Source organism: Populus alba, chromosome 16 (assembly GCF_005239225.2).
Source record: "Populus alba chromosome 16, ASM523922v2, whole genome shotgun sequence".
NCBI lineage: Eukaryota > Viridiplantae > Streptophyta > Magnoliopsida > Malpighiales > Salicaceae > Populus > Populus alba.
The window spans coordinates 191,960-219,062 of NC_133299.1; the positions used below are offsets into that span (position 1 = coordinate 191,960).

The window sequence follows — 27,103 nt, forward strand, 5'->3', positions numbered from 1 at the left end:
TAGATCATACGAACTGTTTGATTAATCAGTAGCAATTTGACATTGCAAATTAACCAGTACAAATATGGCATATAGTTGATGTATCAAATCGAAAACAAAAACAAAAATGCAATCTGCATAGAGCTTTCAACTCTGTATAAAAGATTACTAGCACAGATGGATAAGCTAAACTTAACCCCTTCTTTTTTTCTTTTTTATATAGAAAGAACATGATTCCAACAAGAAAAGAGAAAATTGATCGGGATGGTCTAAATTTATCTACCTGTCTCTACTTTTATCACGGCTATGGTCTGATCCACTTCTGTTTTTCATCATCTTTTTGGCATTAATCTTGCTTCCTGAGCTTCCTCCATCTTTAGTTTCTACTTCCTCTATTTCTTCCCTCGCTACCTTTTTCTCTGACTCCAACGCTATCTTTTTATCTGTTCTCTTCATTTTTTGATGATTTCTTGAGCTGCTTTCGGATGGTGCTGGGGTTTTCCCTATTGCCTCCAGTGCGGCGGTTTGTTCATGCTGTTCTAATTGTAGCTTACTTAGCTTGTCCCTCACTAACGGTATCTGTTTCCCTCTGGAGAGTAGTTCCTCCTGTGCTGACATTCTTTGATCATTTGCCCTCGAGCCTTTGTCTTGTTCAAAGAATAGAACTTGCACAACTGTTCTCAATGGTAGGCGCTCATTCTTTACAGCGTGGGTACGGACTTCTGGCGAGAGTTTTTGGCAGTCTAGAGGCCTGCATAGACGCTTCTTATCTGTCTTGCTCAGTTCAGGATGCTCCTGTTTGAAAATGAATGAATGTATGAATGGTTTGAAGATCAGAAATAAGAATACCATGATAAAGAACTTGCTGAGAGCATTAGGCCATGGAAAGTTTTGTAAGTGCTCAACAAGTCCTGAGCTTTATATTATATTTAAGACATGCTGCATGTAGTTCTTTACCTTGAGATAAATGTTGATTCCCTTGTACAGGTCATCATGATCTTTCCTAGCAATATCTGGCAAAGCTTCAGCAACAGATAAAACTTTTGATACCGGTAAGTTGATGTCTCTAGCGACCACTTGAAGGTAAGTGTCAATAAGCTTTCCAATCTTTCTAATTGATCTCATAGACTGGGAGTTTTCGATAGGTGCGGGTGATGTTCTTCTCCATAGCAGCAAGAAACTGTCTAGCACTGCTGCAACCAAGTCAATATCATAATAATGCTGATTGGAGGATGAATGTGTAGGAAATAGCAGGTCACTAACTGTTGCCTCCTCTAATTGCAGGCTAGATCTCCTTATAAGTTCTGTCTTTGTAATTGTAGATGCACCTAGGTGACTTGCAATGCTAAGAAGTCTTAGCAAGAAGCCAACTGAAACTGACCCTTTATCTGCTGGAATCATAGTCACAATGATTTCAATAATTTTTCGATGATTTTCTGCAACATCGTCAGTCTGAGACACTGAGCTCTCTGGAGGTGTAATCTTTGTAGCATCCGGTAGCCAACGACAGGCATAAACATGTAAAGCTTCACCAATGAGCTGTGGTGGGAGCATATATGTTGATTTAATAGCTATAATTATGCATCGGAAAAGGTCTATGTCAAGATCGGATATGTCCTCCGTCCACCAGTCCTTGGGAACAGATTGCTGCTGCTTGTTGAACCCTTTTCTAGTATAAGTGTAGGACCATGTTACCTGCAAGGAACAATGACTTTAAGATGATTTTCCTGAAAATATTTACTAAATTAAATATATTTTTTTTCAATTTCATGAAAAAATGAAATTGCTTCTGTAAGGGATTTGTTGACCTTTGCAGGGGGTGTGAGGATTTTTTCAACAATTGAATCAACGCATCTTCTGACAATTCCGAGGTTCTCTGACCACTCTGTCAACTTGACTGTTGTCTGTAGCGTGACAATGGAGTCCTTCCAACCTTCTAGAATGCAGGAATTAAAGAAGGACTCGAGTTTAAGGACAAAATTTCCCTTCTCGACTGCTTCTGTCATTCGAAGGAACTTTGCAGCACAAAATGCAGATACAAAGTTATGAGCACTGAGGTTGATTGTTATTCCATAACAATATTTAGCGCACAGCTCAAAAGCATCTTCCCCTCCAGGGATATCATGCAGCTCTATTGTAACAGCATTTGAATCTTCAGAATCTGAACATAGCCTCTGTAAGAGGCCACACTTCGGTAGAAGTGAAAACTGCAGCTAAGAGCAGTAAAGCTAGTAAGAATCTAAGTCATCTTGGATGAATTTAGGGTTCTAAAAATCCAGAAATGCAGATTAAAATAGTGAAATTGTACTTTACATGCCATGGAAAAAACAAAATTATATGTTTTTCCCCATCTCTTTACGCTGTATGAATTGTATGCAATGTTAAAACATATTATGAATGTCTAGCATGCATGCATCTGGGACAAAGATTTCATTTATGTCCTTGGCTAAATCATACCTGATGAAGAAGAAAATTGATGTTATTGATTCGTATAACAAGGTCACTACGTATATCTGATATCACAGACCTGCATTGCAAAAGTAACATGACTGGGTACAGCTCATACCTGATATATGCAGCTTTAATTGATACAGAAATTGATGATAGATCAACACACCTGGTTGCCTCTTCTGTAAAGAAGGTATCTGGCCGTGTCCCAAGTTTCATAAACTTCATTTTTGCGATTTTCTTTTCCTTTGATCAAAAGATAGTGAGAGATTTTAACTTCAGAACAATGGAGCATGCCCTTTTGAGATCTCACCTGAAATAAATCCAGGATGTGTTTAATTCAAACAGGCAGGCGTATCAACAGAATTTTAGAGGTGAGCGAGGTACCATAAATGAAAAGGAATACCTTGAGAAAACTACTCTGTAATTAGACATTGAATTTGTCCATGGAAAAAGAAAAATTTGTAATGAATCTTTGTGTATCAGACAGTATTAAGCAATGTAATCTGATATATTCATTTTTTTTCCATTAGTACCAGCAGAAATGGTAATTCATTCATTCTAATTCCTTTTTTTCCAGAACAGATTCTAAATGAAATGTATTTAAAGGAAGGGCGAGTATACAGAAGAAGGCCATGAAGTTTGTCCTAAAATAAAATCAAATAAAAAATCCCTTTATACATCATTTTTCACTTGAAAAAAAAAAACAAAAATGAATTAAATGGTGCTGCCTGGAATTAAATTGGAAAAATCAAAGCCTGAGAAAATGTTGGAAAAGATGTCAAAATTAAAAAGGAGAAATCTAGTTGAAAAAAGAAAGAAAAACAAGAGTGAGCTCTCAAGAAATAATGAAGTGAATTAATACATTCTAGTCACCAATTAAGGGAAGAAATTGAGAGAGCTTTTAGGACATACTCACAATGATTGCCAAGGCAAAAGGGCAGTAATCTAACAACTTCATCAACACATGAGGCAGCATTTAATTTTGAAGAAAAAATTCATCACCATGTAGTGGCTTCACAGATATGGCCAAAATTATCAGAAAGACGGGGAAGAAAAAGAGAAGAAACTGAAATGGTGGAACAAGAAGAAGAAGAAGAGGGGATCATGATTCTTGAAAGACATGTCAACCCACGTAACTGTATAGCTTTAGCATGCAAAAGTGTTAAACGCATAGAATCGATCACTTTTAAAATGTAAATGGCATGTAGGCCTTACCTCGCCTAGCCTTTTTAATCCAACAAGGGCCCAACCATATTCAATATTTCCTGTATAAAACCTTACAAGACAACAAGCCCCCTAAGTCTAACAACAGAAGTTTTGTAGTTTTACCTGCAAGAAAATAGAAGAAAGAAAAACACGGTTGATTCAGTCAGTTTTTCTCTACTGTCAAGCTCTTAAGAGAGAAGAGGATGGTGCTATAAGAAGAGTCTTTACAGGAAACAGAAGCAGAAACAATAGCAGTTTCTTTGACCACCCTACATGCAAAATGGTCTCTAGTATATATCTTTGACATGTGTATTAAACGTTAATTTGGTGGTTGAAGTTTATTAAATGCTTCTTTTGCAAGGCAAAAACCCTCACTGGTTTACAAGTTTAGGCATGGATTTTTGTACTTCTGCTAAAATTTTGACAGATATACCTCATAAGAGACTGAAGTATAATACTACCTGATATTCCGGTGGTATCGGATTTGGCAGAATCCAAGACCCCTTTAATCAGTAAATTTATGGATGTGCCTCGGCAATTACCTCACCAACCACATCAGTCCACAACCTTTATATATATAGTATAATAAAATGACAATATATATATCTGTAGGTAATTTCTGTTTTATAGTAACAGATGTTGTGTAAGTAGTCTCAATGCATGAAAGATGGTCCGATGACACCCCCGTCAGTAAACTTTACAACAGTTCAGTACTGTAGTCATGTTACAAATGGAAGATCCTGAGAATTGGTGACGAAACACTAAAGTCTCAAATATTCCTTGTCAAAAGGAGATGCTGGATAATTTTACCTGACAAAATCCAACTCATAATCCATGCTTGGAATAAGAAAGGATGAGCAAATACCTAACATAACTGTGTTGATGCTTGATGGCTCCCAATTAGTTGGCCGAAGTATGTCCTCAAACTTATTTAGGAAATGGAAAACTAAGGTGATTCTTGGCCCCTTATGGTTTGTAATCAAATCAAAGCATATAGTCCATATATACATAATGGAGCTGCATGTCTAGCTAGCCACTTCAGCGGTGCTTTCCTTTTCTTTCCTTCAGGATCAAGTATGGACACTTCTAAAAGTATTGGTGTCTTGGTTATTTACTCTTTGAAAAGGGCCATTTCATAGGCAACAAAAGTTTATTCTTGCTTAAGAACAGGTGGGTTATCGGCTTCGAAGAGCAACATATAGATCTTCCAATTTAACCAAATTGAATGGGAAGTAGATTCGTGAATCTGTTTGACACCTTGGAATTGAATGAACGGTTTCTTGGTCTTAGTTTCTTTACAGTTAATCTTTTTGGGTCAAGGGCAGTAACATATATATATATATATATATATATATATATATATATATAGAATATTAAATCCCGCACCAACCCTACTGATCTTGCAGCAGGTGACCACTCAATTGCTCTAGGGCATACCACAATAAACCAAGAAGAGGATGGTATTGTGGACTGAACTCTATAGCTCAGGGAATATAGATTGTTGGCAACAACATAGACAGTGTTACCTAGCTTAATCGGTAACTGAAGCCATAAATATGAAGTAAATGCTGCCATATATATTTGGTGGCATGAGGTAGATCAGAAAGACAGATACTGCATGCAATCAAATCTCTTTAAACCATATCTTATAAGAACATGGATGACATCTACGAAGAAAAGGACACGAACTTCCATCATTATGACTAGGAGATTTTGATTTAACTTTCTCTAAGCAGGATGACTAGTGCAGAATCTAAGCTGATATGCTTTCGATGATCTTTCCTATTCTACAGTAGCCCAAATATCCTTCCAAACTAATGCTAAACAGATGGAAGGTGGACCAATTTTTCTGATTTCCTCCATGGTAATGATATCACAGGTTGGCTTAGATTTGGTTCAATATCATAAATATTTGAAAATAAAAACATGTTCTCCCTATCCCTCATCTAGGAAGAAAAAACTGTACCTTTAGGTATTGGTGGTCCAGATAGAATGAGATGTTGGTCCAGGTGCCTTTAAAGATTGGTTGAAATCTAACCTAGTGGTCTGTCAGGCAACAGATATGGAGGTAAAAGAGAAACACAGTGGTAATGTAGCACAGCACCAAGTACTTGAAGCAAAAGCCCTAAAAGAACTTTCTTCTAAACACCATATAATATCAAAATAATAATAATATAATAATAATAATAAGGTGAGCAGTGCCTATGCCAAAACAGAATCATTAATTGTCATCCAATGTGATACTGCACACTTAACCACTTATGTTAACAATCCCTTTCGAAATTGATAAAGGAACTTGTCTACAAGGTCCCAGAATTTTTTTATAATTTTCTCCTTGTCCATACTCTATTGGAATTATTTAATAAAAGCATACAGTAAAGTTTCTTTTTTCCATAATTTTTTTATCCTCTAGCTAGCCAAAGCATGGCAGAATCTCTCATATCTGCATATAACAGAACAAAAAAGCGCCTTGAGCTTTTGTGTTTTGGCTATTGAGTGGGGGACAATAATAACGAGTCGAGCAGATTTCTGTCAATCAAGTCACCCTAATTTTTCCCATTTTACCAACTTAATTATCTACAACTGTACATCATCATCAATGAGACTGGACCAAACATGGTTGTTCACATAATGAAGAAGGAAGCATGTGCAAGTACATATCAAGAAGAGTGTACATACCAGCAGGTGTTTGATTTCAAGCAAGCAGCTGCAGAACCATTAATTACAAGTGATGAAAAAGCTGCAAATTTTACTCTTCGAACTTGGACTGATATAATAAAGGCAGCAAGGATATATCACTGTGGGAACTTAAGAATCAGGAACAAGCATGTGCCCATCAGAGTACATGAACACGAGAAGCACATATGTGATGTTCAAGAAATGACTAAAAGGTTTCATGCATGTAATCCTGCTGGTTGAAGAGAGAGGAAGAGGTTGTGGTAATGTGGGTTTCTGTTAACTCAACTAGCGAGACAACACAAGCTCGCGACAACTAAAAGAAGAGAAAATGAGTCTCTTTCCTTCCTCTCTGTGTCTCACCTCACCAAGACTAAATGGAGGGTAGAGAGAGGGAGTGGTTGGTTGGGATTAGTCAACATGGTAATGTATCAAAAGCATATTATGATAGAACATTTAGAAAAAGAAAAAAAAGGGAAGCAAGATGAGGCAGCAGGCAGCAGGCACCAATCACCCTCTCTCTCTCTCTCTCTCTCTCTCTCTCTCTCTCTCTATCTATCTATCTCTATCTCTCTTCTTCTCTTTATTAATTAACATGCTAGAAATTGGTCCTCCATGAATGATTTCACAGAAAGCATGCAAATGCAAGAGGCTAATGCTTATAACTACCAAAAGAGTGCTTTTCTTATTACTTTTTCAAAACTTATCGATGGTTTTTCTATGTAGTTTGCTGCGTTTTCAACTGTATTTCAAGTTAAAAGCCATATTTTTTTTGTAATGTTTTTTTTTTTCCTGACTTGAACCTTAGTTCTCACTGCTTAGATAAACGGAACCTTGATCCAAAGGGTTTGGTTTTGTTCATGGTTTAAGACTATTTTTCTTCATTGTAAAGTCTTAAACCTTAAATTAAAATCACTTTCATGAATTTCTTACTCCAATTAATATAAATGGTTTCTTCCCCCTTTGTCAAAACAAAAATACTTACAAATATGCAATTTACATTATCTCTTGCTTTTGATTGAATAAAAGTATAAATTGAAGTCCTAAATTAACCAAGCGGGACCAAGCAAAGCAAGAAAGATCCACTGTGCTATACCTCATCATTCTTCCCTCCACTAACTTAAGGATATTCTCTTCTTTCTTCTAGTCTTCACCTTGATTTGCATGTCGGCCACGTGTGTTGTCTTTGTGCCGTTGGTTTCCTCTAGTTCCTATACCAGTCTGTGGTGATGGGATTGGGCTGCTTCGCATTGTTGGTTGTTTTGAAGGCCGAACACCAGACAGGCCTTTCTCTTCAATGTGATGATTTTATATGCTGCTTCAAATTTCATGCGTGTAGGTTTCTTAATCTCACGTGTGTTTCTTTGTGTCAATCTCTCCTCTCCTCTTCTTTTTGTTGCTTTGATTTCAAAAAGATTGTGTTTTTCTGGGTCCATCTTGCTACCCCATTCACCACTCCATGTCCATACAAGGACAGAAAAGTTGAAGATGATGTGATGGGTTTACTGTTAATTAACCTGCTTTTTATGATTCTACATCTGCTTAATTAATAACAAAAGCACTGCTAATTAACAAATACAAGACACTTTGGTCTCTAATTTGCTGACCAGAGCAGCCTAGCTCAATGATGTCATGACAAGACACTGATGATTAAGATTACATATGACCCTAATCTATTGCGTGGTCACCACCATCATCACAGTATCCTTCATTACTCTTGATTTAGTTTCTTTGTTTTCGAGAAAGTCTGACCAGCTAGCTTGCTAGACAGGCGGTCATTTCCCCGATTTAAATTGTGTTTAGCTGGACGGAAAGGTGTGAGAATAATGTTTTTTTTCAAGCAAAATATATAACTTTGAACACGTTGTAGACAAACGGACACACTTACGCTACAAGTAAATACATTTCCTTGGCCCTGCACCATCCACTCCTTGATGTGCTTGTTTATCATGTAGAATGCTAATAATTATACGAAGCAGAGTGGTCATTATCCTTGAATTCTCTGTTTGCCAACAAGCGAATGAGCCTTGATTGATCAGGTCACCTCATGCTTTATTAGGAGGGATGTATATTCAAGTTGCTATGATCTACCAAAGAGAAAAGGAAATTAACTCCATTCTTCTAAGTAAGTTGGAATAAAAGGTTTTGTTGAAAAGACTAGTCTTTTTCTCATTGCTTCCTTCATGGTTACAGAAAAAAGAAGTGGTAATGAATCGAACTCCGACCAACTACAGAATCTATCTAGCTAGCCATTTCAACAACTTGGATCCTTTGATTTTTAGGTTACCATGTCGGCCGCAAAAGAGATGATGCCAAGTGGCCACTGCTCACCATCAAGACCTTGTTTATCTACGTGGTATGGTAATTAATGCTGCATTTTACTTGAAAAAATATATATATATTTTTTTTAATGTTTTTTCAAGCCAGAATAGATAAATATAGTCTAAGTAGTAATGATGATTCTCAAGCCAAATATTGTTTGAACGGAGTGGATAAACATACCCTGAATCCACAGGAAAAAAATGTCTTGATTCCAAGAAAAATTTATTCATGAACAGCAAATTAACATGAATCAATCATGGATCTATCATCAATAAGAAAAGCCTTCAGGAAAATAAAAACATTCTTAGAGGCCATGATAACTAGACTGTTGAAGAAGTTATGTGTCAACCTAGGTTTCAATGAAAGGTTAGGCATAGGTAAGAAACATAGGGTTTATAAGAATGCCACTAGTCAATCTCTACTCTATATCGTATGGACCTACAATACTGTCCCATGGAAGAGTAGAGTGGCCTTTCTTCCCACATTTGGGCAGTCAATATTAGTTGATGCCACCGCGCATTGTCTTCTATGTCTCATCAAATTCATGGAGTCTATGATGGCAAGTAGGCCTCGCATTTCTCTCTTCATCAATGAAATTTGAATCCCATGTCATATCCATGCATCTATAAGCAGTATCCACGGGGCCTTCTCAGTGTATTGCCCTAAAAAACGAATGCTAGCTCTGGGCTACTGCTCCTTGCGTTAAGCACTAGCCCAAAAACTTTGGCATACTTGGATTGGCTCTCAGAAGAGAATTGCGGGGATACTTTCCTTTCACGGTAAAAATAAAGCTGTCAATTACCCAGTTTTTTTAGAAAATTTATCACTATATATGTGAAGATGATGCAAACCAATATGCTTGGAGTGGAAACCATGATGGCATTCAAAAAGTAAAGGACCCTATAGTGTTGCACAATCATTTTTTCCCTTGAATGGATTCTCGAGCTAATTAAGATAATGATAACATGCACAGTAAAGTCACTAGAACGCTTTTCAACACACTAGCAATTACCCTTGCGTCATTTTCATGCTCTAGACAAGGGCACCCTTTTGAACTTGATAACATCTAACTTCTACTTTTTAACTTCTTTCTGTTCAGTTTGTGATCACTACTCTGAAATTCGGAGGAAAAGAAAACAATGAGCTTGAAATTTACTTGAGAGAATGAAGAGAATAGGAAATAATATTTTATTTTCTGAAACAATTCTTTAGTCTTCTGTCCTTGGGATGAATTTAGATAACCTGGGATTTTGTGCCCATCACACGAGGAGCTATGATCTTATCTTACCTTGTGCCATTCAAAACAATTTCCCGGGCCGCCAAGGTGTTCGAGAACATGAGGAAATGACAGTAGTCGAGGAAGCCCATGCTGTTTCGGGAGATAGAGATTGTTCTACTGTCAGTACCTTAAACAAATTAACATTAGTTTCCTTGTCACCAGGATGCAAAGTACAAGCACAGGCAAGTAGGACCTGAATCGCCACAAGAGAGTTTGATAACCAGCTAAAAAAATTGCCACAGCTTAATTCTATTCCATTTTGTCTAGATTAACCCAAGCTTGAAGGCTGCTTGAAGGCTAAAAGGTGCTAGTGAGTTACAAAATATAACCCCAGATGGGCAGTTGCCATTACATAGAAACAATTGCTGATAAATTCCAAATTACAAGGGGAAGCAATGGCCTCTTATACCTGTTACCTCAGGACATCGTGTGGCACCAATGTCAAACACACTGCTGCTTTCCAGTGCACAAAACAAATGAATTAGAATAAGCAACATGCTCCCTCACTTCAACTAGTCACCAAATAAATCATCATCATCGTTGTCATCATAAGCGCTCGGGTTATTTTCAGGTTTTCCACTCAAAGAACCAATAGCATTCCCCTGGCCATCTTTTGTTGGAGAAGCTAGATTACCAGCAGAACTATCAGAAGAATATGCCCAGGAAGAGCCCACTTTTCCGGCAAATGATTCTCCATAAAGATCATCGTACATCCCACTTTTTGTAGTAGTTTTGACCTTATTCAAGACTTCTTGTAATCTACTAGTCACTCCTTTTTGGGAAGCATTATGTTCCTTTGCTGAGAATTGTTCCTTACCTTTGGGTATTACTGTAACCTGTACAAGAGACTCGTATTTTCCAACAAGGCTTCCTTCTTTTACACCTATTGGACCAGGCTCTGTTTCTACATCAGCGCCATCTGAAAAACCAACAACTTGAACCAGCTCACCCCCAACTTGATCCCTGAAAGCAACCCTTGTCTTTTTTATTCTCTTAGCAGCTCTCCCCAACTGCTGGTCATCATGTCTTCTGCTTAATGAGCCACTTGATTCACACGATTTAGTTGGTTGATCAGGCTTAGTTAGACCATAACGATTCAGAAAAGTATTATATGCTACAACAGCTTCTTCATCAGATGGATCAGGAGGGGGTGGTAGGTTGATTTCTGAGGGAGGTGGAGGACGAGGAAAAAGAGCTGCATCATTCTTTCTCAAGATATAAGTTCGTGTTGATGCAGCAAACCGCAAAGACTGCCCCGCTTCCAGTTCAACAGGAGTATCTTTAGTCAAACGTTCATTTGCCACAAAAGTACCATGTGCAGACCCCAAATCAATTACAAAAATGCTGCAGAGCACATGAATTTTGAAACTTGTGAACTTAAGAAAGCTATAATGAACATTAATGCATTGCCAATCCAGATCATCTAGTTATTGAGGGCGTTTGGCACTTCGTTTGAAAAGCGTTTTCGAAAAAAATTGATTTTTTTTTTTTTGCTTTAAATTAATATGTTTTTTATGTTTCAAATCATTTTGATGTGCTGATCTCAAAAATAATTTTTTTAAAAAAAAAAAAACATTATTGGCATATTTTTTTGAGTGACTTTAACTTCATAATCTTGATCCTTGGATGAGAAAAATATTAACTGTGAAACATATCAATGGCAAAAACCAATCTAGCTTCCATTTCACAGTTAAAATCAGCAATTACTATTTGTTTCTACTTTGTCAATGTTATTATCTTGTCCGTGTCATACTTGCACCTAGTAACTACATGACAATAGCAGTGCTGGTCAACCAACATTAAATGAAAAAAACTGTCAAATTCAGCATATCAAAGCTTAATTAAGGATGCTTAATACAGGGAACATCGTGGCCTTTAACTTCTATGATGACACCTATAAATATGGCAACAAGGTTACAAGGCAGAATTAGACAGAACTAAAACTTGGAGGCCAAGTAAAACTGCATCAATAAAAACTAGAGCAAAGATCTAACCTTCCATTCTTGTGAGGAATGACAGCAGCATGTTGGCGTGAAACGGACTGATGATCAAGCACGAAATCACAAGTGTGGATTTGCCTCCCAAAGATATGCCTCCGCCTATCCAAACTAATGCGATCAAGAACCTCTCCGTCCTTCAAAACCTCAAGATAATAAACTCCAGGACGAGGCTCAATCGCCCAGTCTGGTGGCTGCCAAGTTGACTGCCCTCCTCCAACCTGAGTCAACGGCTGAGTATGCCCTAGCAATGGTCCGGCCTCCGGCGCAGCAGGTTTTTGAGCAACATAAGGTTGGTCTCGGAACTGGGATTGTGTCTTAGATTGTGAATACTGAACTGAGGGTTGTGAAACAGTTTTAACAGCAGGTTGGGTAGTGGTCTTGGGAGCAGAATTGACAGGGACTGAGAAGGGTTCAGTAGATTGAGCTTTTTTAAAACGCTCAAGACCTGCTCTACCATACATTCTAGGTTCCCCTTCGTTATCAAACACAGTTCCTCAAATATGATTCCTGGACTAAACAGCACCATAATGTGGCATTATCATCGACAAACAAACCGACCAAGATATCCAAATTTGCATATTTTTCAAGTGAAGACAATCAACAAGCTCAAGCAGCACCACACCCTCGCATTCAAAACCCTAAATCCAAATTCTATATAGGAGAGTTTGTAGCAAATACTTAGTTGCTACAAACAAAAGTAACTAAAACAGTGACATTGAAACCAAAAATATACACTTGTCAATCAAAACACCCAGATTTCATTTACAAAGTTACCATAAACATCAAAATCTGACTCAAAAACCAAAACTAAAAGATTTTGGATTCAAAAGAAGCAAACTTTACATGAACCTTTTGCAAGAAACAGCAGTAAGCAGTATTTAATTGGGGAAAAATAGAGAAAGAAAAGGATACAAATTGATCCCATGATCAGATACTAACTGAGAGAGCAAAAAAGAATTCGTCTTTTTTAAGCTTTTAATCTAAACAAGTAAGGAGTTGGACCTTGGGGAGTTTACCTGAAGCTGTTTTTAGTGGGATGTGACGGTGTTGGCTTTGGAGGGAGAAAGAGAGGGAGAGGAGAGCGACGCAGAAGCAGCAGCAGCAGACAGCCCAGGCAGAAAAACAAAGCTGCTTCCTTCAAGGTTCAAGCCCTGCTTTTCCCCGTCTCTTTCTTTTCTTTCTTTCTTTTTATTTTTTTATTTTTTTAATGTTTTTTTAATTTTCCAAAATCTTGATTATATTTATTATTTTACAGAGATCTACCATGTTCTATTTTAATACCAAATAAATCCTTGCTGAGTCGTTCCTTTCTCTAAAACATGGTAGATCTCTGTAAAATATAATGAAACTCTTAATATATATTTGATGGGATTTTAGGTGAATCCGCTAAAATTAATTATATAATTTGCACATAATTTAAAAAATTAAATACATACTCAAACATAGATTTATTATCATAGGTGCTGAATAGCTTTGGGATGAAAATGATAAAATTAATTGTTTATTGATGAAATTGATACTTGAGTAGAATGTCAATGACGATAATGAAGTCTTCCTCTATTTTTATTCTTCTTTTATTTATTTATTTGTATTTTTAGTTAGAAAAAGAAAATCTCAAATCAGATCTTTAGTTAGCTGAAGATCTAAGAAATAATCTTTGATATAAAATAGATAATCAATGATGTAAAAATAATTTCAAGCTTAAATTTTTAATATATTTTTTTATGGGAATATTTATTTTATATTAAATCAACACAAGAAATTATTAGATTAATTTATATCACTATTAAAAGTTATAATTTACTTATAATTTATAGCTTTTAAAAAATCACCTTCGTAGCTAAAAGCCAAAAACATTACAGTATTATTTTGAATGGGGTTGAAATATATTTTTTTAAAATTTAATTAATTTTTATTTAAAATTAATTAATTTTTTATATTTTTAAATTATATTAATAGCAAAAATAATTTTAAAAAAAAAAAAAAAAAACATTATTTTTCTATATTTTCAAATAAAAAACACTTTAAACTATAACCATTACAACACTTTTAAATACCCATGCATATATTAACAGCTTAGCTTGCCACTGAGGACTTTCATCACTCACAAGCATCTGAACAAAGCTGAAGAAGACGAGCAGAAGACTAGCTTTGACCCTTGCCGAAGAGCAACAATCACAGCTATAGATTGCAGCTTTTAACATTTTATTTTGAAAAATGAAAGACAGACAGCATTGCTCACAAATTCCTGACAGCACACAACATTTGAAGATCAAAATCATTCTTGTTGCTTGTATGCTACTTTATGTCTTATTTCATCAGCAAAGCTTGTTTCATACACATATTGCACAATCCGTCAGGTCATTTAAAGTTCTGGATTCACTACATTTACAGGTAGTGTCTCTAATACTGCTGCTGACAAGCTGGCTAGCGAGGAATTAGAGATCATTTTAGAAAGTCTACAAGAGTGGAGAGATGAACCAATCTCCATTGCGTGAACCTTGTTCAAACAAATAGGGTTCAAACAATAGCACAGAAGATCGAACAAAATGCTGCAGCAGCACCGATGTGAAGAAAAAGGAACACATGGCTGGACACACAATCTCTAGACCGATGGCAATGCCCTGATGAATGGACAGAGTGCGTTGGTTTGCTGCTGAAGGTATATGTGCAAACAATCAGCCATCTCCGACGAAGCCCGTCGGATAAAATACACAGAGGTAGCCCGAAAACCATTCATTATCTATTCACAAACTCCTTCTCGACTAGACTGAATACCACCTTCAGGCGATCTTGCAGGTTAGAGAGAATGTTCTTTGAAATCCTTTTTTGATGCCGGGTGCTTTTCAGCCATGCAATTCCAATGGATACACGCACATGACAGCCTTTCAGTCTTGAGGGAAAATCCTCAACTTGATATCTCAGGTGAAGCTTCAAAAAAATGAAAGAAACCAGTCAGTTAAAACACACCACAAATAGAAAATAAAAGCCAAAAGTGAGGAGCAGAATTAATAGCATCAGAAACAAAGATAGCTACAGAAGATACAGTCACAGTGTAAGCAATCAAGGTTCTGGCCATACATTAAAATAGTCACCCAGCGGAACTCCTTGAAGAGTCATAACCTCTTCGACAAGCCAACCTTTCCTATCAGAGAGGGGGTATTTCTGCTGTGTACTTGTGACCTCTCCTCCAAAACGAGATATACGCTTATCAAATCTGTAGTTTATTTGCCTCTCATGTACATCAGTCTTCACCGATTCCCATGGGGTGTAAGAATAGCTAAGACAACCAGCTTTCTCCATTACTTTACGATCCAATTCACCCCCACCAAACATCTCCATTACGAAATTGGTCTAAAACACAATATCCACCATCAGACAAAGACAAATTTGCACAATGTGCAGACTAAGATAAACAAATCCAAAACGTACAGGAATGATCATGGCATGTACAAATATATGCATGAAAGCTCGTACAATGAGGAGAGAGTGAGCTTACAGGGACAGAAAATGAAGCAGCATAAACCTCAGACATGCTGACATCCTCAAGACCCAAGAAAGACCCACTCTCCTCCGTTTGAAGGGTTTTGGTTTCTGAATCTTCTTCAACTATTTGCACCTTCTGTTCAAGACTCAATGATCTGGCCTTCCACAAAGCCATGATTGTCCTGCTCAGTGCAAAAAAAAAAAAGGCACAAATTAAATTATATATGTCATAGATGACCAGCTCTTATCCATTATTGTCACATTTATGATGAGAAGATAGTTTTCTGTATCAGAAAGACCAAAGGTCTTATATATCATTTGTTACTGACCTATGTGCTACATTAAAAGATACGAAAGATTGGAAATGGAACTTCAGCCTCCCTTCATCATCAATATTCTTTGCTCCATGCCTGGCGTCCATACCCCTGCCTTGTCGGAGAGTTATAACAATAACTGGACTACCCATTGATGATAGAGTAGGAGTATAAATTTGAATGTCCTCTATGTCCTCCCAAAGAAAGAAAAATTTAGTCTTTTGCCGAAATAAATTTGCATAGAATCCAATTATTCTTGCTGACAGAAACAGCCGACCCTGAAAGATACAATCAGAAGTCATACTAAAAAGCTTAAGAAGGCAACAACATTTAAACTTGTAGATAACAAATTTGAGATGGCATAGTTACACGAACAGCACCTGTAATGGCATCTTTCGTTTCAAGTGACAGGTGAAGTCATTGATTAGGAATTCCTCTGGTGGAAGCCCAAAAACCTTTTGGAAGGCTGAATTTGTTTGAGGAGAACGCACATTTATCTTCAAAAAACCCCATTAACAATTTAAGTGGGTAAGAAAGCATAAGCAGAATACATACAAAATATACAGTACATTAACAAAGTAAAACACTAGTGCAGAATTGCCAGCCATTTACCTTCTTCCCCACCTCTTTCTCCATCTTACTTAAGTACTCTTTAACAACATTGCTACCTCTTGTATTGTTCAAGAAAATCCGCAAGTGCAGCTTAGATTGACATGCTTGTGCTAACTTTCCTTGAAGAGGAACCCACACATCAGCTAAATCTGATAAATTAGATTTTACAAAATTAATCTCTGTATGTCCCAAGGACATGGCTTCATCAAAAGGTCCATCAAAATCATAAACATCCACATCCAGCACAGAAGGAGGGTCATCCATGGCATCAAATTCGAATATTTCTGCAACGTCCAAAGCATTTCATTAAAATGATCAATTAAAAGATGGTTTGAATCATAATTATCATAGAATCTAAAAGCATTTCAATATGAGGATCGCATTATCCATCAATTTCAAAACAGTTCAAGAAAAAAAATGCACATCTATAAATGGAAAATTTATAGACAAACTGACCATTCCACAGAGGATCAGATTTCTGAAACTTGATTGAGCTTGTTTTAGTTTTCCCATTGCAGGTGAATACCACGTATGGGTCACAGAAGCCACTTGAATCAACAGTAGGCAAATGACTTCCCTCGATCAAGGCAACTGTAAGCAGCCAGCCATCTCCTTGTGCTTTGACTCCATGATCAGTGCCTATAATTGGATACAGAAGAAAAAGTCAAGCATCAGCAACACTAACAATATAAAGTTCAATTAACTAATTGGTGCTCAAAACAAACAATAGTTAAACAATATACAGATACCTCAGGCATTCAGCCAAAGACAGAAAATAGAATTGCATAGTTATTAGTAGTTTATTAAGACATGCAGAAACGAGTTTGAATATTACCCTTTTGAGCTCTAGCCTGCATGAAGCGTGAAAGTAACCCTAACACCCTTTCACACTGAAGAGCCAGGACACTACATACAAGGACTTCACCAATTGAATCTGGCAAGTCAAGCCCAAGAAACTCGAGCCCTTGAATTGCACTTGGTGCAGCTAGCCAGATGTGCACAAATACATACAGTCCCATAAAAATCGCAGAAACTACAGTAAAGTTAGCAAAATACTGTACAGCCAGCTTCCTGTCTGACTGGGGTTCTGCCTTCAATGAAGCCAGAACCTGTTCCTTACTAGATCCCATGTCCTTCAAATCAACTGGCTTAACATTTTGAGATAAAAATGTTGAAAATAGCTCAAAACTGTCCTTTAGACCTGCACGGGCTCCATTTTCTATCATGCTTTTAAACATGGTACTCTGTAAAAAATTCATGCGCCAGGATATAACCAAATGTGAAGTTTCCTCTCCTGATGGCAACTCAGGACCAGGTGTAATGCAGTAAAGCAATTCAACTTTAAAGGTGCTTCCATACATAACATCCGGAGTGCTCACACAATTCAAAATAGCAAATGTCTTCCCATCGACTTTCACATAAATCTGGTCCTCACTAGCTTTCACAGCACCAACTAACTTGGATGGTGCCCTAACATAAGTAATTACTCTTTTCAAGCTCCCACTACCATTCTCAAATTTCCAAGGACCGAATTGCTGTTCTGAATTTCCCAGGAAGTCTGACAATGATCTGGAAAAACTTGAATCAGGTGAAAACAAAAGAGAGTTTAAATCTGGGGTTGCAATCAAATACGATTGATCTACAAGGACTCCTCCTGGTAGGTTCTTTGGAGCTTCACTTTCTACATCTCTAGATTTCATCTCTTTCATAAGTTCTTCAAAGTTGCCAGAAGAGGACTGATCCTCAGCCTTCTCATCACAAACCTCAGATCCATCAGTTTCTGATTGCTCTGAAATTTCAGTGCTTCTACTTGTAGTGGCTGAAATCGCATCTGAATTTTTGTTAAATATTTGAGCAATTCTCCCAGCTAAATTTTTCTGTGCAAAAAACTTGTCTTCTTTAGAGGAAGCAGTTTCTTCTGATCGAGCTGAAGAAGAGTTGGTCATCCCATTAAATGACCTAGATGGAGATTGCATTATGTCCGCATTCTTCCTCGAACCATTGCAGTTCAAGTCAGGAAAAGATTGAGAAACACATATACTTAAAAGAATTTCACCTGTTGGAGAAACAAAAGATGAAGCATGGAAATTCCAATCAGTAATGTCATACATCAACTGTGCCAGGACAACAATTTAGAGAAAGCAATGCACAATGTAAACTCTAAAGTGTATCACAAAGCCAGATCTTATACTAGGTTATAAAAAAAAAATTATTCAGAATCAAGCACGCACACAACTCAATCAAAACTCTAACATCAAACAGGATTCAGTCTTAGCAAAGGACAGCAGATTAAGATGGAAACCACCAACATCCAACCGAAGCATTAATACTAAAAGAGGACTAAATAGCCCACCAACATCCAACCTAAGCATTAATACTAAAAGAGGACTAAATAGCTTTCACAAATCATACACTTTAAAAAAGGCAACCACATAATTGCTGGAAAAAGAAGAAGAAGCAAGACTTTAGTTTTACTAGAAAATCAAAACATACCACATTCCTTGATCTTAGACTTCTTGTTTTTGGGTTGCAGAGAGTACCAAGCAGTGCCAAGAGACTTATCTTCCGCATCAAAAACTCGCGATACAGGAACCTTAATCAGCCCAACAAAATCGTCATTAAAGAACTTGTCTTCATCTAATACACACACTACAAGATCCTCATTCAAGTCCTCCACTTTAAAACTGAACTCCTCTTCCCAACTTGGGTTCAAGTTCTTCTTCACCACTTTGGTCTTCCACTTCTGCTTTCCTAACTGCAACTTGGCATATGGATCACTTAGCCCATTTGGATCCGTTGGTGGCAAATTCCTTGCCTCTATCACACGAACAAAAAGCCTCAATCCTCCCATGGTATACAACCAAAAGGCTTAAGCTTTACTCAAACTGGATCAAACCCACTAATATTTTGCACCAAAAATACAATATCACCACCACGAACAAGTCTTTCTTGGAGCTTCTTATTTGAAAGAACCAACAAACAAGTTCCACAGCAAACTTCAGACAACAACAACAGACAAAACCCAAAATCTTTTTAACGTGAAATCCTTAAAAAGCCGTTACATGAAGCGAAATTGATAAACTTCAAAAAGGTTCTTCTTGGATTGTTTTCCAAAGTAACATGACAAACAGTATCAAGACTGAAAGTTTTCTTAAAGAAAAAGAAATTCAAGAAATCTTGTGATAACTATGATCTGATAACGAAACAAAGAGAAATCAATGTGATTAGCAGGATAACTAAAATGAACAAAAATAAAACCAGAAATCAAGGAGATTCAAAGGGTAATTAAAATGAACAGAAATAAGAACAGAAACAAACAATGGCAAAAAAAACAAAAGAAACGGAGAGATAAATGAATTGAAATAAGCAAAAGATTATTTCTTGTGGCAAGAAAGATAAACCCCTGAAGGAAAATTAAAGAAAGAAGAAGATCGTTAAAGGGAAATGTTTTTTTTTTAAAAAAAAAAAAAAAAACAAAAAGAAGAAGAAGAAAGACGAAGACTTTCTTTGTCTGCCTTTAACGACTTAACCACTTATTATTATATTATTGTAAGATTGCGCGTATGATATTTGACTTTTAACTTCAGGACTGGCCTTTATCTTAAGGTGGATCACATTGAGTCGCCATTTCTTTTATCACATAGTTTATAATATTATATATATATATATATATAATAAAGTTGGATCATAAAAATAATTATCTGACTAATTTTATTTATTTATTTTTTGAAACAATCCAAGGATTTTGTTAAAGATCGAGGGGTTGTCTTTCTTTAATTAATCAATAGACATTGCTAGTAATAATGTTTAGATCTTCCTTTCTTTCTTTCTTTCTTTTTAGTTTTAACAGTTAGAGTATTAATTGTAATGTTTTTCTCATATTTAGTTTTAACAAGTTATTTACACTTAAATTAATATGTTTATGAATTTTTTTTCATATTTAAACTTGAGATAACAATGAAAATGTAGAATTGCATAATATATATATATAATCAAAAGTATTTTTAAATTGAGTTAAATTTTATTCTTAAAACGATTTTAATGATGCATTTAGTTTATTTTAAAAAAAATTGATATTATAGAGAGAAAAAAATATATGTGGTTTGTCAAATAATTTTTATAAATCTTGATTTTTTAGAAGTTCAAATAACCTGATTTTTATTTATAGAGATTTTTTTTCATTTATTTTACATGTATTTATTTTTATTTATTTTACATGTATTTATCTCATAGTAGTTTTAACTAAACATATATTTATTAAAACCTTAACTAAAAATGTTTTTTTTAATATTGTTTAAGATAATGATTATAAAAATTATCACAATACCAAAACATTTAGTTAGTATTTGGGATTGTGGTGCAATGTGTTTTTCAAAGTGTTTTTTGTTTAAAAATATATTAAAATAATATATTTTTTTATTTTTTATATCTACATATTAAAATGATCAAAAAATATTAATTTGAAGCTTTTTAAAAAAAAAATTGACAAAGTATGTTCCAACCACACTTACAAACAATGTCTTAAATATCTACATTGTAATATAAGGTTTATTTAAAAAGTTTTTTAAAATTTTTAAGATTAGCATAAAAAAAAAAAAGAAGCTATTGATAGTACCTTAGTCTTGGCATCTTAATCATAAAGCAAGGATTGTTTAGAATTGAGGTCACTTTTTATTGAATAACATTCAAGATTTATTATGCAATTCAAGGGGGGGGGGGTTTAAGATAATAAAGTCATGTTAGGAAATAATATTTGGTTGGTCATTGATGAGCTAATGTGGAAGGAAGAGTGAACTATATATATATATATATATATATATATATATATATATATATATATATATATATTAAAAGCTCATAGACTTTTTCAAACAGAATAATAATAATAATAAAAGAACTGCAAGTAAATGGGTGCATGTATTCTACTTCCGGTTGGTGTCTTCTCCCATGGAAGAAAATAAAATAAAAATGGCAGCCACATTTGATGAGACCACTAAGCCATAAACATAAAGTTGAGTAAAAAAAAAAATTGATAAAATAACATAATATAAAAATTCATAGAAATAACAAGAGAGTTGTAAATGATATTTATAATTTGTGATTTATAAGTATTATCTGTGACTTTTTTAAATTAAAAAATTATTGAATAAAAAATTTAATGAAAAAAAGTAGAGAAAGAGAGAAAAAAAGATCTCGAAAATATATTGAAACACCAATGACAACATCATAAATAATTGTTAGAAAGATCTCGATAAAAAAATTTAATAATATTAAAAAATATTATTAACAGTGGACTAAAATGAGCAAGTGAGTCTTAACATCTTTGTATGATTTGTATGACATATTTCATTCATCATTTATGGTTTATTTTATTGGATTTATCTTCTTAATATCTTTCAGTAATATTATTGGTAACGTAATATCCAGAATTTTGTATTTATTACCACTGTGTTATTTTATTAAAATTAGTTTTTACTATGTTAGAATTCCAAAAAAGTCAAAGAAAGTTAGCCTATCATTAGGGTCAAAGCACTCAGCCAATGATAAGGGTTGAGCACCGTCAATTCATGCCCCAAGCAATGGCAGAGAATAAGAGAAATGGCATAGCCCTTCTTCACATTCAACCTTCTGTGGTCGATTTTATATGTATATGCTATCTAATAATACTTTCGATGTCGATTACTTGAATAATTCTATTATTAATATAATTAATGGGATTTTATTTTATCATACATTTTATTTTTATTAGTTTTGGAATTATGGTGCAAGACAATTTGAAAAATAACTTTTTATTTAAAAATAAATTAAAAATACCTTTTATTTTATTTTTAATACCAATAAATCAAAACTATTAAAAAACACTAAAAATATTAATTTGATATTTTTTCAAGTTAAAATTACTTTTAAAAAACACTTAAAATCATAGTTTCGAAACCCGGCCCGGCTTGGAGGGTCGACCAGGGGTCTAGCTGACTAGGGGCTGGGTTGAAGAAAAAATAGGGAAGGAAAAACCTGGTATGAATTGACAAATCCTAGTAAAAAAACCGGCTTGCAATTCATTGACTTTTGTTTTTTACAAAAATAACGTTGTTTTGATTTATTTTTTTTTTTAAATTGACCAAGTCGACTTCGATAACCTGGTCAAAATCCAAAACCTGGATTCTTGAATCGGGCAAGGTATGAAAACTATGCTTAAAATAGAAGCATAAATTGTACCAAACACCCCAGAACCCTCAAACCTGGATTTCATTATTAATAATGTGTTAATTTTGAAGGAATAAAAGCTAGATAATAAAAAAAAACATATTATCTAACTTCACCATCAAGATTCCAAGAACTGAAAAATGTATCATCTTCTTCTCTTGCTAACAACAACAACGTTGATGATGGAAGCGGTAGAGATAGATTAGATGTTGATTATTTTAACCTTCTTAATTTCTCTCTCTCTAGTTGTTTCTCTTAACAAGGAAGCATATTATGAATTTGAGTATATTTCAAGACTTTGAACATGCATGGACCCTGTTATTCATCATGATTATAAGGTTTTTGCAATCCTATGCCTCTCGCAATCTTTCTTGAAAAACAATAATGAAAAAGGAAGTCCATGCTGATGATAATGGCTCACAAGAGGAAGCTGGCCATGATGATGAAGAGGATGGTTTTTTGAAGACTCGTGCCAGAGTAGAAGAGTTTGCTGAAGATTTCTTGGCGATTCTACAAGCCAGAAGAGTGATTCATAGGACCAAGTTGAGGAACAGACCACATGTAAGTTTTTGAAAAGCTGGTATCAGTTTTTTTTTTTTGTTAGCTTCAAGTTCTAAGAATCTTGGGATTCTCTTACTTTCTTCAGTGTTGGGCCCTTGAAGTGCGGAGGATGCGTGCTAGATCTTGTATATTATATGATTTCAGCCAAATTAGATATAATTCAATGGGTTTAGCTGAAAGAATATGAGCCATTAACACAGCTTTCCAACCATTGAAGGTAAGAAAATTGACTCATATTCAGCAGGAAAACAAATAAATTAACTGCTACCAGTTCATGAATTGAAATTGCAGTTTTCATCGAGTTGTACACGGTTAATGATCTCATATGGAATCTAAGATGAAGGTAGCTTTTGCAATTACGATTTGAAAAAATAAATTTTAAAAAAACTATAAATTATAGACTTTTCTTAACAAAGGTTTCAAAACAATGTCTTCCTGCGGAACCATACAAAATTATAGTGTATGTTGATTAACCAAATATTTTTAAATATGTTGTTAGATAAGATGTACACCAGATCGCAAAAACAAATGAAGCCGAAGTCTCTGCAGAATTAGATATGTCAAACAGCTTCATTCTTGTTAATGATGGCCATCGTTTATTCAATGATAGGTAAGCACCAACAATACGAAGATGGTTTGAGGGATGGGATACAAGAAGAACAATCATCCTCAATTAGGAAACTACAAATACAATTCTGGGAAAAAAAAACATAAAAAGCCTTGCATTGTTCGGCATCATCCATTCTTCTGCTGATGGTTCTCTATTTCTGCCTCTGGTAAATTTTAGCCAAGAAGGACTTCAACACTGCTTTGCTTGGATGATCTTCAATTGAAGTTATCAGTTTCTAATAGGTTTTGCTCTCGTAGTCGGGAAATACACCCTACACAGTCAAAATATGAGATTATTATCTATAAGAGAAAGGAAAACTCAAGGACAGAATACCACAATGTCTGTATATCCGAACAAGTTTGTAGCTTCATCTTTACACATCCATGAAAGCAAAACACTTGTACAGTAGTATATGCTATCGTTTTGAAAATTTTAAGCACTTTCTACTTGAGATCAAGTTCAAACCTGAAGGTTCAGATCATTATAGTGGGCCTTCACTTGTGCTTCGTTTGCTGGGTCAGGTTTCCCATAGTTTTCCTGGAAGGACATAACATAATCAATAGACAAACCTTACCTCACTTCCAAAGTTTTCATCAGAAAATAGCAAAGTGAATAGAGCAATACTCTACTCCTACATGTAACAGTTTCTTTTGCTCTTCATTGCAAATCTCCATACCCTTCACAACCAACCAAGAGCACTTGAAATCTTCAATATCTGTTCCTATTAGATATCTATAAGAGCTGCAGTCAATTAGATAAACAGATTACCTGTTTTTCTTCTTCTTCTTTTCTTCATTTCCTCCCTGGATTTTGTTCATTACAACATCTCTTATCCATAATATGAGCTCACCTTACCAATTATCTCTGGATCACCAAAGCAATCCAAGCAATCATCCTGCAAAAGAAACCTAAAAAGGTGATGATGTGCATGGAGTACTCTATCTGGGAAAAGAAAGATACGTTGCAGCCAATATTAAAAGAAAAAAAAGAAAGAACGAAATTTACCTCTACTTGGAAGAAGGTTCCCATCTCAACAAGAATGTTCTTTACATCAACATGGTTGTCTAGATTCTCACCCGCCATGAGCAATGCACACGCAACCTGAGTAAATTCAATGGTCGAACGCCAGATAATAAATCTGATTGATACATCTCCAATGTGGAAAATATGAATTGACCTTTATAAATTGGCTTGCCATTTAGGGGGTGGAGATGGTCAGGGAGAACCGCAATAAAAGAATTCGTATGCAGAAATCACAGAGTCCTCGGTTCAGCTTCCCTGGAAAACATATTGTAATTGTTGATTTAACGATTCGATTGCTACCTCCAGGCTGGTAAATAATCACAAACACTTAAAATAAACTTGTTTGTGAGGGATGATTTTCCAATTCAACTCCTACCTCCAGGCACAATATAGTCCACCATCTGCAGCAGAAAATGAATATGAAAATTAGGAAAAAGAAAAGGTTAACCTGCATAAATTGTAAGGTCAAACGTACAAGTACTTCAGCAAACTCCCGAGACAAAATCTCCACCCCAAGTTCACAAACGAGCAAAGATAAGTTGGCCTCGATACAATCTATAACAGTATAAAAACATCATCCAAAGTGCTTTTGGGCTGCTTTGAGGATCATTAGGCCTGCTAATAATGTCCAAGATTTTCCCAGTGCAGTACTTGGGGCATTATAGATACAGAACAAAGGAACCATGCAGTGGTGGAAAGAATTCAAGATCATGAATATGCAAGGCAAAGTATAGCTTTGGGATAGCACTTTTATTACACACAGATTCCCCACAAAATCAATAACTTTCTCTCAAAACGTCACCTCTAACCAATGAGATTCTCATATTTCCTGCTCAACTTACAACCTCTATCCATTTAGTGCATCAAAATCATTCTGGGTTCCGCTTCACATAGACCAAACAAACCAACAAGCCATCAAAACAGCACTTTCAGGCTCAAGATTCACAATTGAATTCTCATTTCCAATCAAATCAAGCAAAAACAAATGCACCCCATAACGGAAAAACACAAAGATTGAAGCTTTCAACAAGAGGTAAAAAAGGAATCAATACCCTCTCGACCCATTCACGAGAATCAGGACTCCATTCAAAAGCAGGATCCTGAAGAAGCTCTTTCTTGAGGACAGAGTAGACATTCAAGAAGGTTGACTTAGGATCTGCCATGGCTAATTACTCTCTGTCACAGATGTTAAGAGGAGACACTGACAAGACACAGATTGTGGTGAAGATTATAATCTTAGAGTAAATGTCCCCTCCTTCCTTACATTGAGGAAGAAAAATGGTGTAGTTTACTACATTCTTGTTCTTGTTGGCTTCCATGATGATCTGTGTTTTTTTTTTTTTACAAAAAAAAAATAGGAGGAGAAATGAGAGAACAACTGTTTGAATTCCATCTCAGGTTTCTTAATTGGTCCATGTTTCAATCTAGTTACACCACTTGAGATTCTTAAGGATTATTCAACAATTAATTGTTGAATAATTAGTCTGCTAATGCACCCACATACAAATTTAATTTGTTTTATTTATTTTCTTTGCATGAAAAAGATGAAGAAGCATGGGCTCTCTATGGTCTCTGAAACTCTTCTCAGATCACAGATGCTTCAAACCCTATTCTGCATTTGCATTCCCATTAAATCCTAGCTCCAAATCATCATAAAAACCATTATTCCAATTTACTGTGGTCAAATCTCAAATGGCATGAAGTGTCGGGCACTGAAAAGTGAAATCCATTGAACAAAATGTGATGACTTTAGCAATATAACAAGTGCGAAAGCAAGTAAACGTACCTTTCATCAGCATATTAATTTTTTTTTTTTTTTTAAAAATAGTTTTGAAATAGGATATTAAAACTATCTAAAATCATTAAAAAAAACTAATTTAAAATTAAAAAATTTCTAAAACAATTTTTAAATGCAAAAATAAACATGAGTTGCAGACGCAGTTACCTTGATCTTCGTCCAAGTTGCTTATTCAATGACTTTGAAGTATCTCCCATGGTAAGAATGAGCCGTCAGATTGGAATATGACATTTTATGCTATCTGACGATTGAAGTGGTAGTAGCTGTTCTTGATAGCATACACTTTGTTTTTGTTTTTCAAACTATAGCTGTAAAAGCTACTGTAATGTCAAGCAGTACTCTCTATTTGTATCTACCTTTTCTCTCAAGTCTCAGTCTGCTTTGACTAACTACACATTATTATTTTTGGTTTTTGTTTTTATACATTTTGTTAGATTATCAAAACATTATATTTTGTTACACATAGTTGTATTAGACCAGTAGGAGGTATATTTTTAAAATACTTTGAAAATAAGACTTAATTCTCATCTGGGCTAGCTCCATGTGGATTCGGCTTTACAGTTTGGGCCAGCAAGATGTCTA

At 35.3% G+C, this 27,103-nt stretch overlaps 3 protein-coding genes and 1 long non-coding RNA gene across 14 annotated transcripts; all 4 read right to left on the bottom strand.

Moving 5' to 3' along the window:
- Window positions 1–6,789, bottom strand: LOC118036609 (BTB/POZ domain-containing protein At5g47800). 6 transcript variants are annotated; one of them, XM_035042356.2, is made up of 8 exons: window positions 6,316–6,789; window positions 5,603–5,682; window positions 3,646–3,759; window positions 2,597–2,740; window positions 2,437–2,506; window positions 1,788–2,192; window positions 937–1,674; window positions 1–774 (listed from the first exon to the last, which is right to left on the bottom strand). In XM_035042356.2, exons 4-8 carry the CDS (start codon window positions 2,653–2,655, stop codon window positions 259–261), a joined length of 1,788 nt encoding a protein of 595 aa, XP_034898247.1. In that variant the 5' UTR covers window positions 2,656–2,740; window positions 3,646–3,759; window positions 5,603–5,682; window positions 6,316–6,789; the 3' UTR covers window positions 1–258. The 6 variants fall into 6 exon arrangements, with proteins under 6 accessions (XP_034898247.1, XP_034898245.1, XP_034898251.1 ...); XM_035042354.2 differs by lacking the exon at window positions 5,603–5,682; XM_035042360.2 differs by lacking the exon at window positions 6,316–6,789 and having other exon boundaries at window positions 1,788–2,186; window positions 5,603–5,791.
- Window positions 6,790–10,138: 3,349 nt separating this feature from the next.
- Window positions 10,139–13,168, bottom strand: LOC118036608 (protein phosphatase 1 regulatory inhibitor subunit PPP1R8 homolog). 3 transcript variants are annotated; one of them, XM_035042353.2, is made up of 3 exons: window positions 12,930–13,168; window positions 11,908–12,420; window positions 10,139–11,257 (listed from the first exon to the last, which is right to left on the bottom strand). In XM_035042353.2, the coding sequence occupies exons 2-3, from the start codon at window positions 12,372–12,374 to the stop codon at window positions 10,426–10,428; spliced, it is 1,299 nt and encodes a 432-aa protein (XP_034898244.1). In that variant the 5' UTR covers window positions 12,375–12,420; window positions 12,930–13,168; the 3' UTR covers window positions 10,139–10,425. The 3 variants fall into 3 exon arrangements, with proteins under 3 accessions (XP_034898244.1, XP_034898242.1, XP_034898243.1); XM_035042351.2 differs by having other exon boundaries at window positions 11,908–12,425; window positions 12,930–13,167; XM_035042352.2 differs by having other exon boundaries at window positions 11,908–13,168.
- A 1,009-nt stretch (window positions 13,169–14,177) lies between these two features.
- LOC118036607 (C2 and GRAM domain-containing protein At1g03370) lies at window positions 14,178–19,803 on the bottom strand. Of its 2 annotated transcripts, XM_035042349.2 has the most exons (9): window positions 18,819–19,786; window positions 17,161–18,381; window positions 16,782–16,964; window positions 16,326–16,609; window positions 16,094–16,210; window positions 15,729–15,991; window positions 15,413–15,581; window positions 14,995–15,267; window positions 14,178–14,844 (listed from the first exon to the last, which is right to left on the bottom strand). In XM_035042349.2, exons 1-9 carry the CDS (start codon window positions 19,174–19,176, stop codon window positions 14,653–14,655), a joined length of 3,060 nt encoding a protein of 1,019 aa, XP_034898240.1. In that variant the 5' UTR covers window positions 19,177–19,786; the 3' UTR covers window positions 14,178–14,652. The 2 variants fall into 2 exon arrangements, with proteins under 2 accessions (XP_034898240.1, XP_073261439.1); XM_073405338.1 differs by lacking the exon at window positions 14,178–14,844 and having other exon boundaries at window positions 15,088–15,267; window positions 15,346–15,581; window positions 18,819–19,803.
- A 3,845-nt stretch (window positions 19,804–23,648) lies between these two features.
- On the bottom strand, window positions 23,649–27,087 carry LOC118036606 (uncharacterized). 3 transcript variants are annotated; one of them, XR_012168236.1, is made up of 5 exons: window positions 26,669–27,083; window positions 24,706–25,124; window positions 24,469–24,595; window positions 24,166–24,237; window positions 23,649–23,971 (listed from the first exon to the last, which is right to left on the bottom strand). It is a non-coding gene; the product is annotated as an uncharacterized lncRNA (long non-coding RNA). The 3 variants fall into 3 exon arrangements; XR_012168234.1 differs by having other exon boundaries at window positions 24,166–24,595; window positions 26,669–27,087; XR_012168235.1 differs by lacking the exon at window positions 26,669–27,083 and adding an exon at window positions 25,776–26,472 and having other exon boundaries at window positions 24,166–24,595.
- Between the last annotated feature and the right edge of the window lie 16 nt (window positions 27,088–27,103).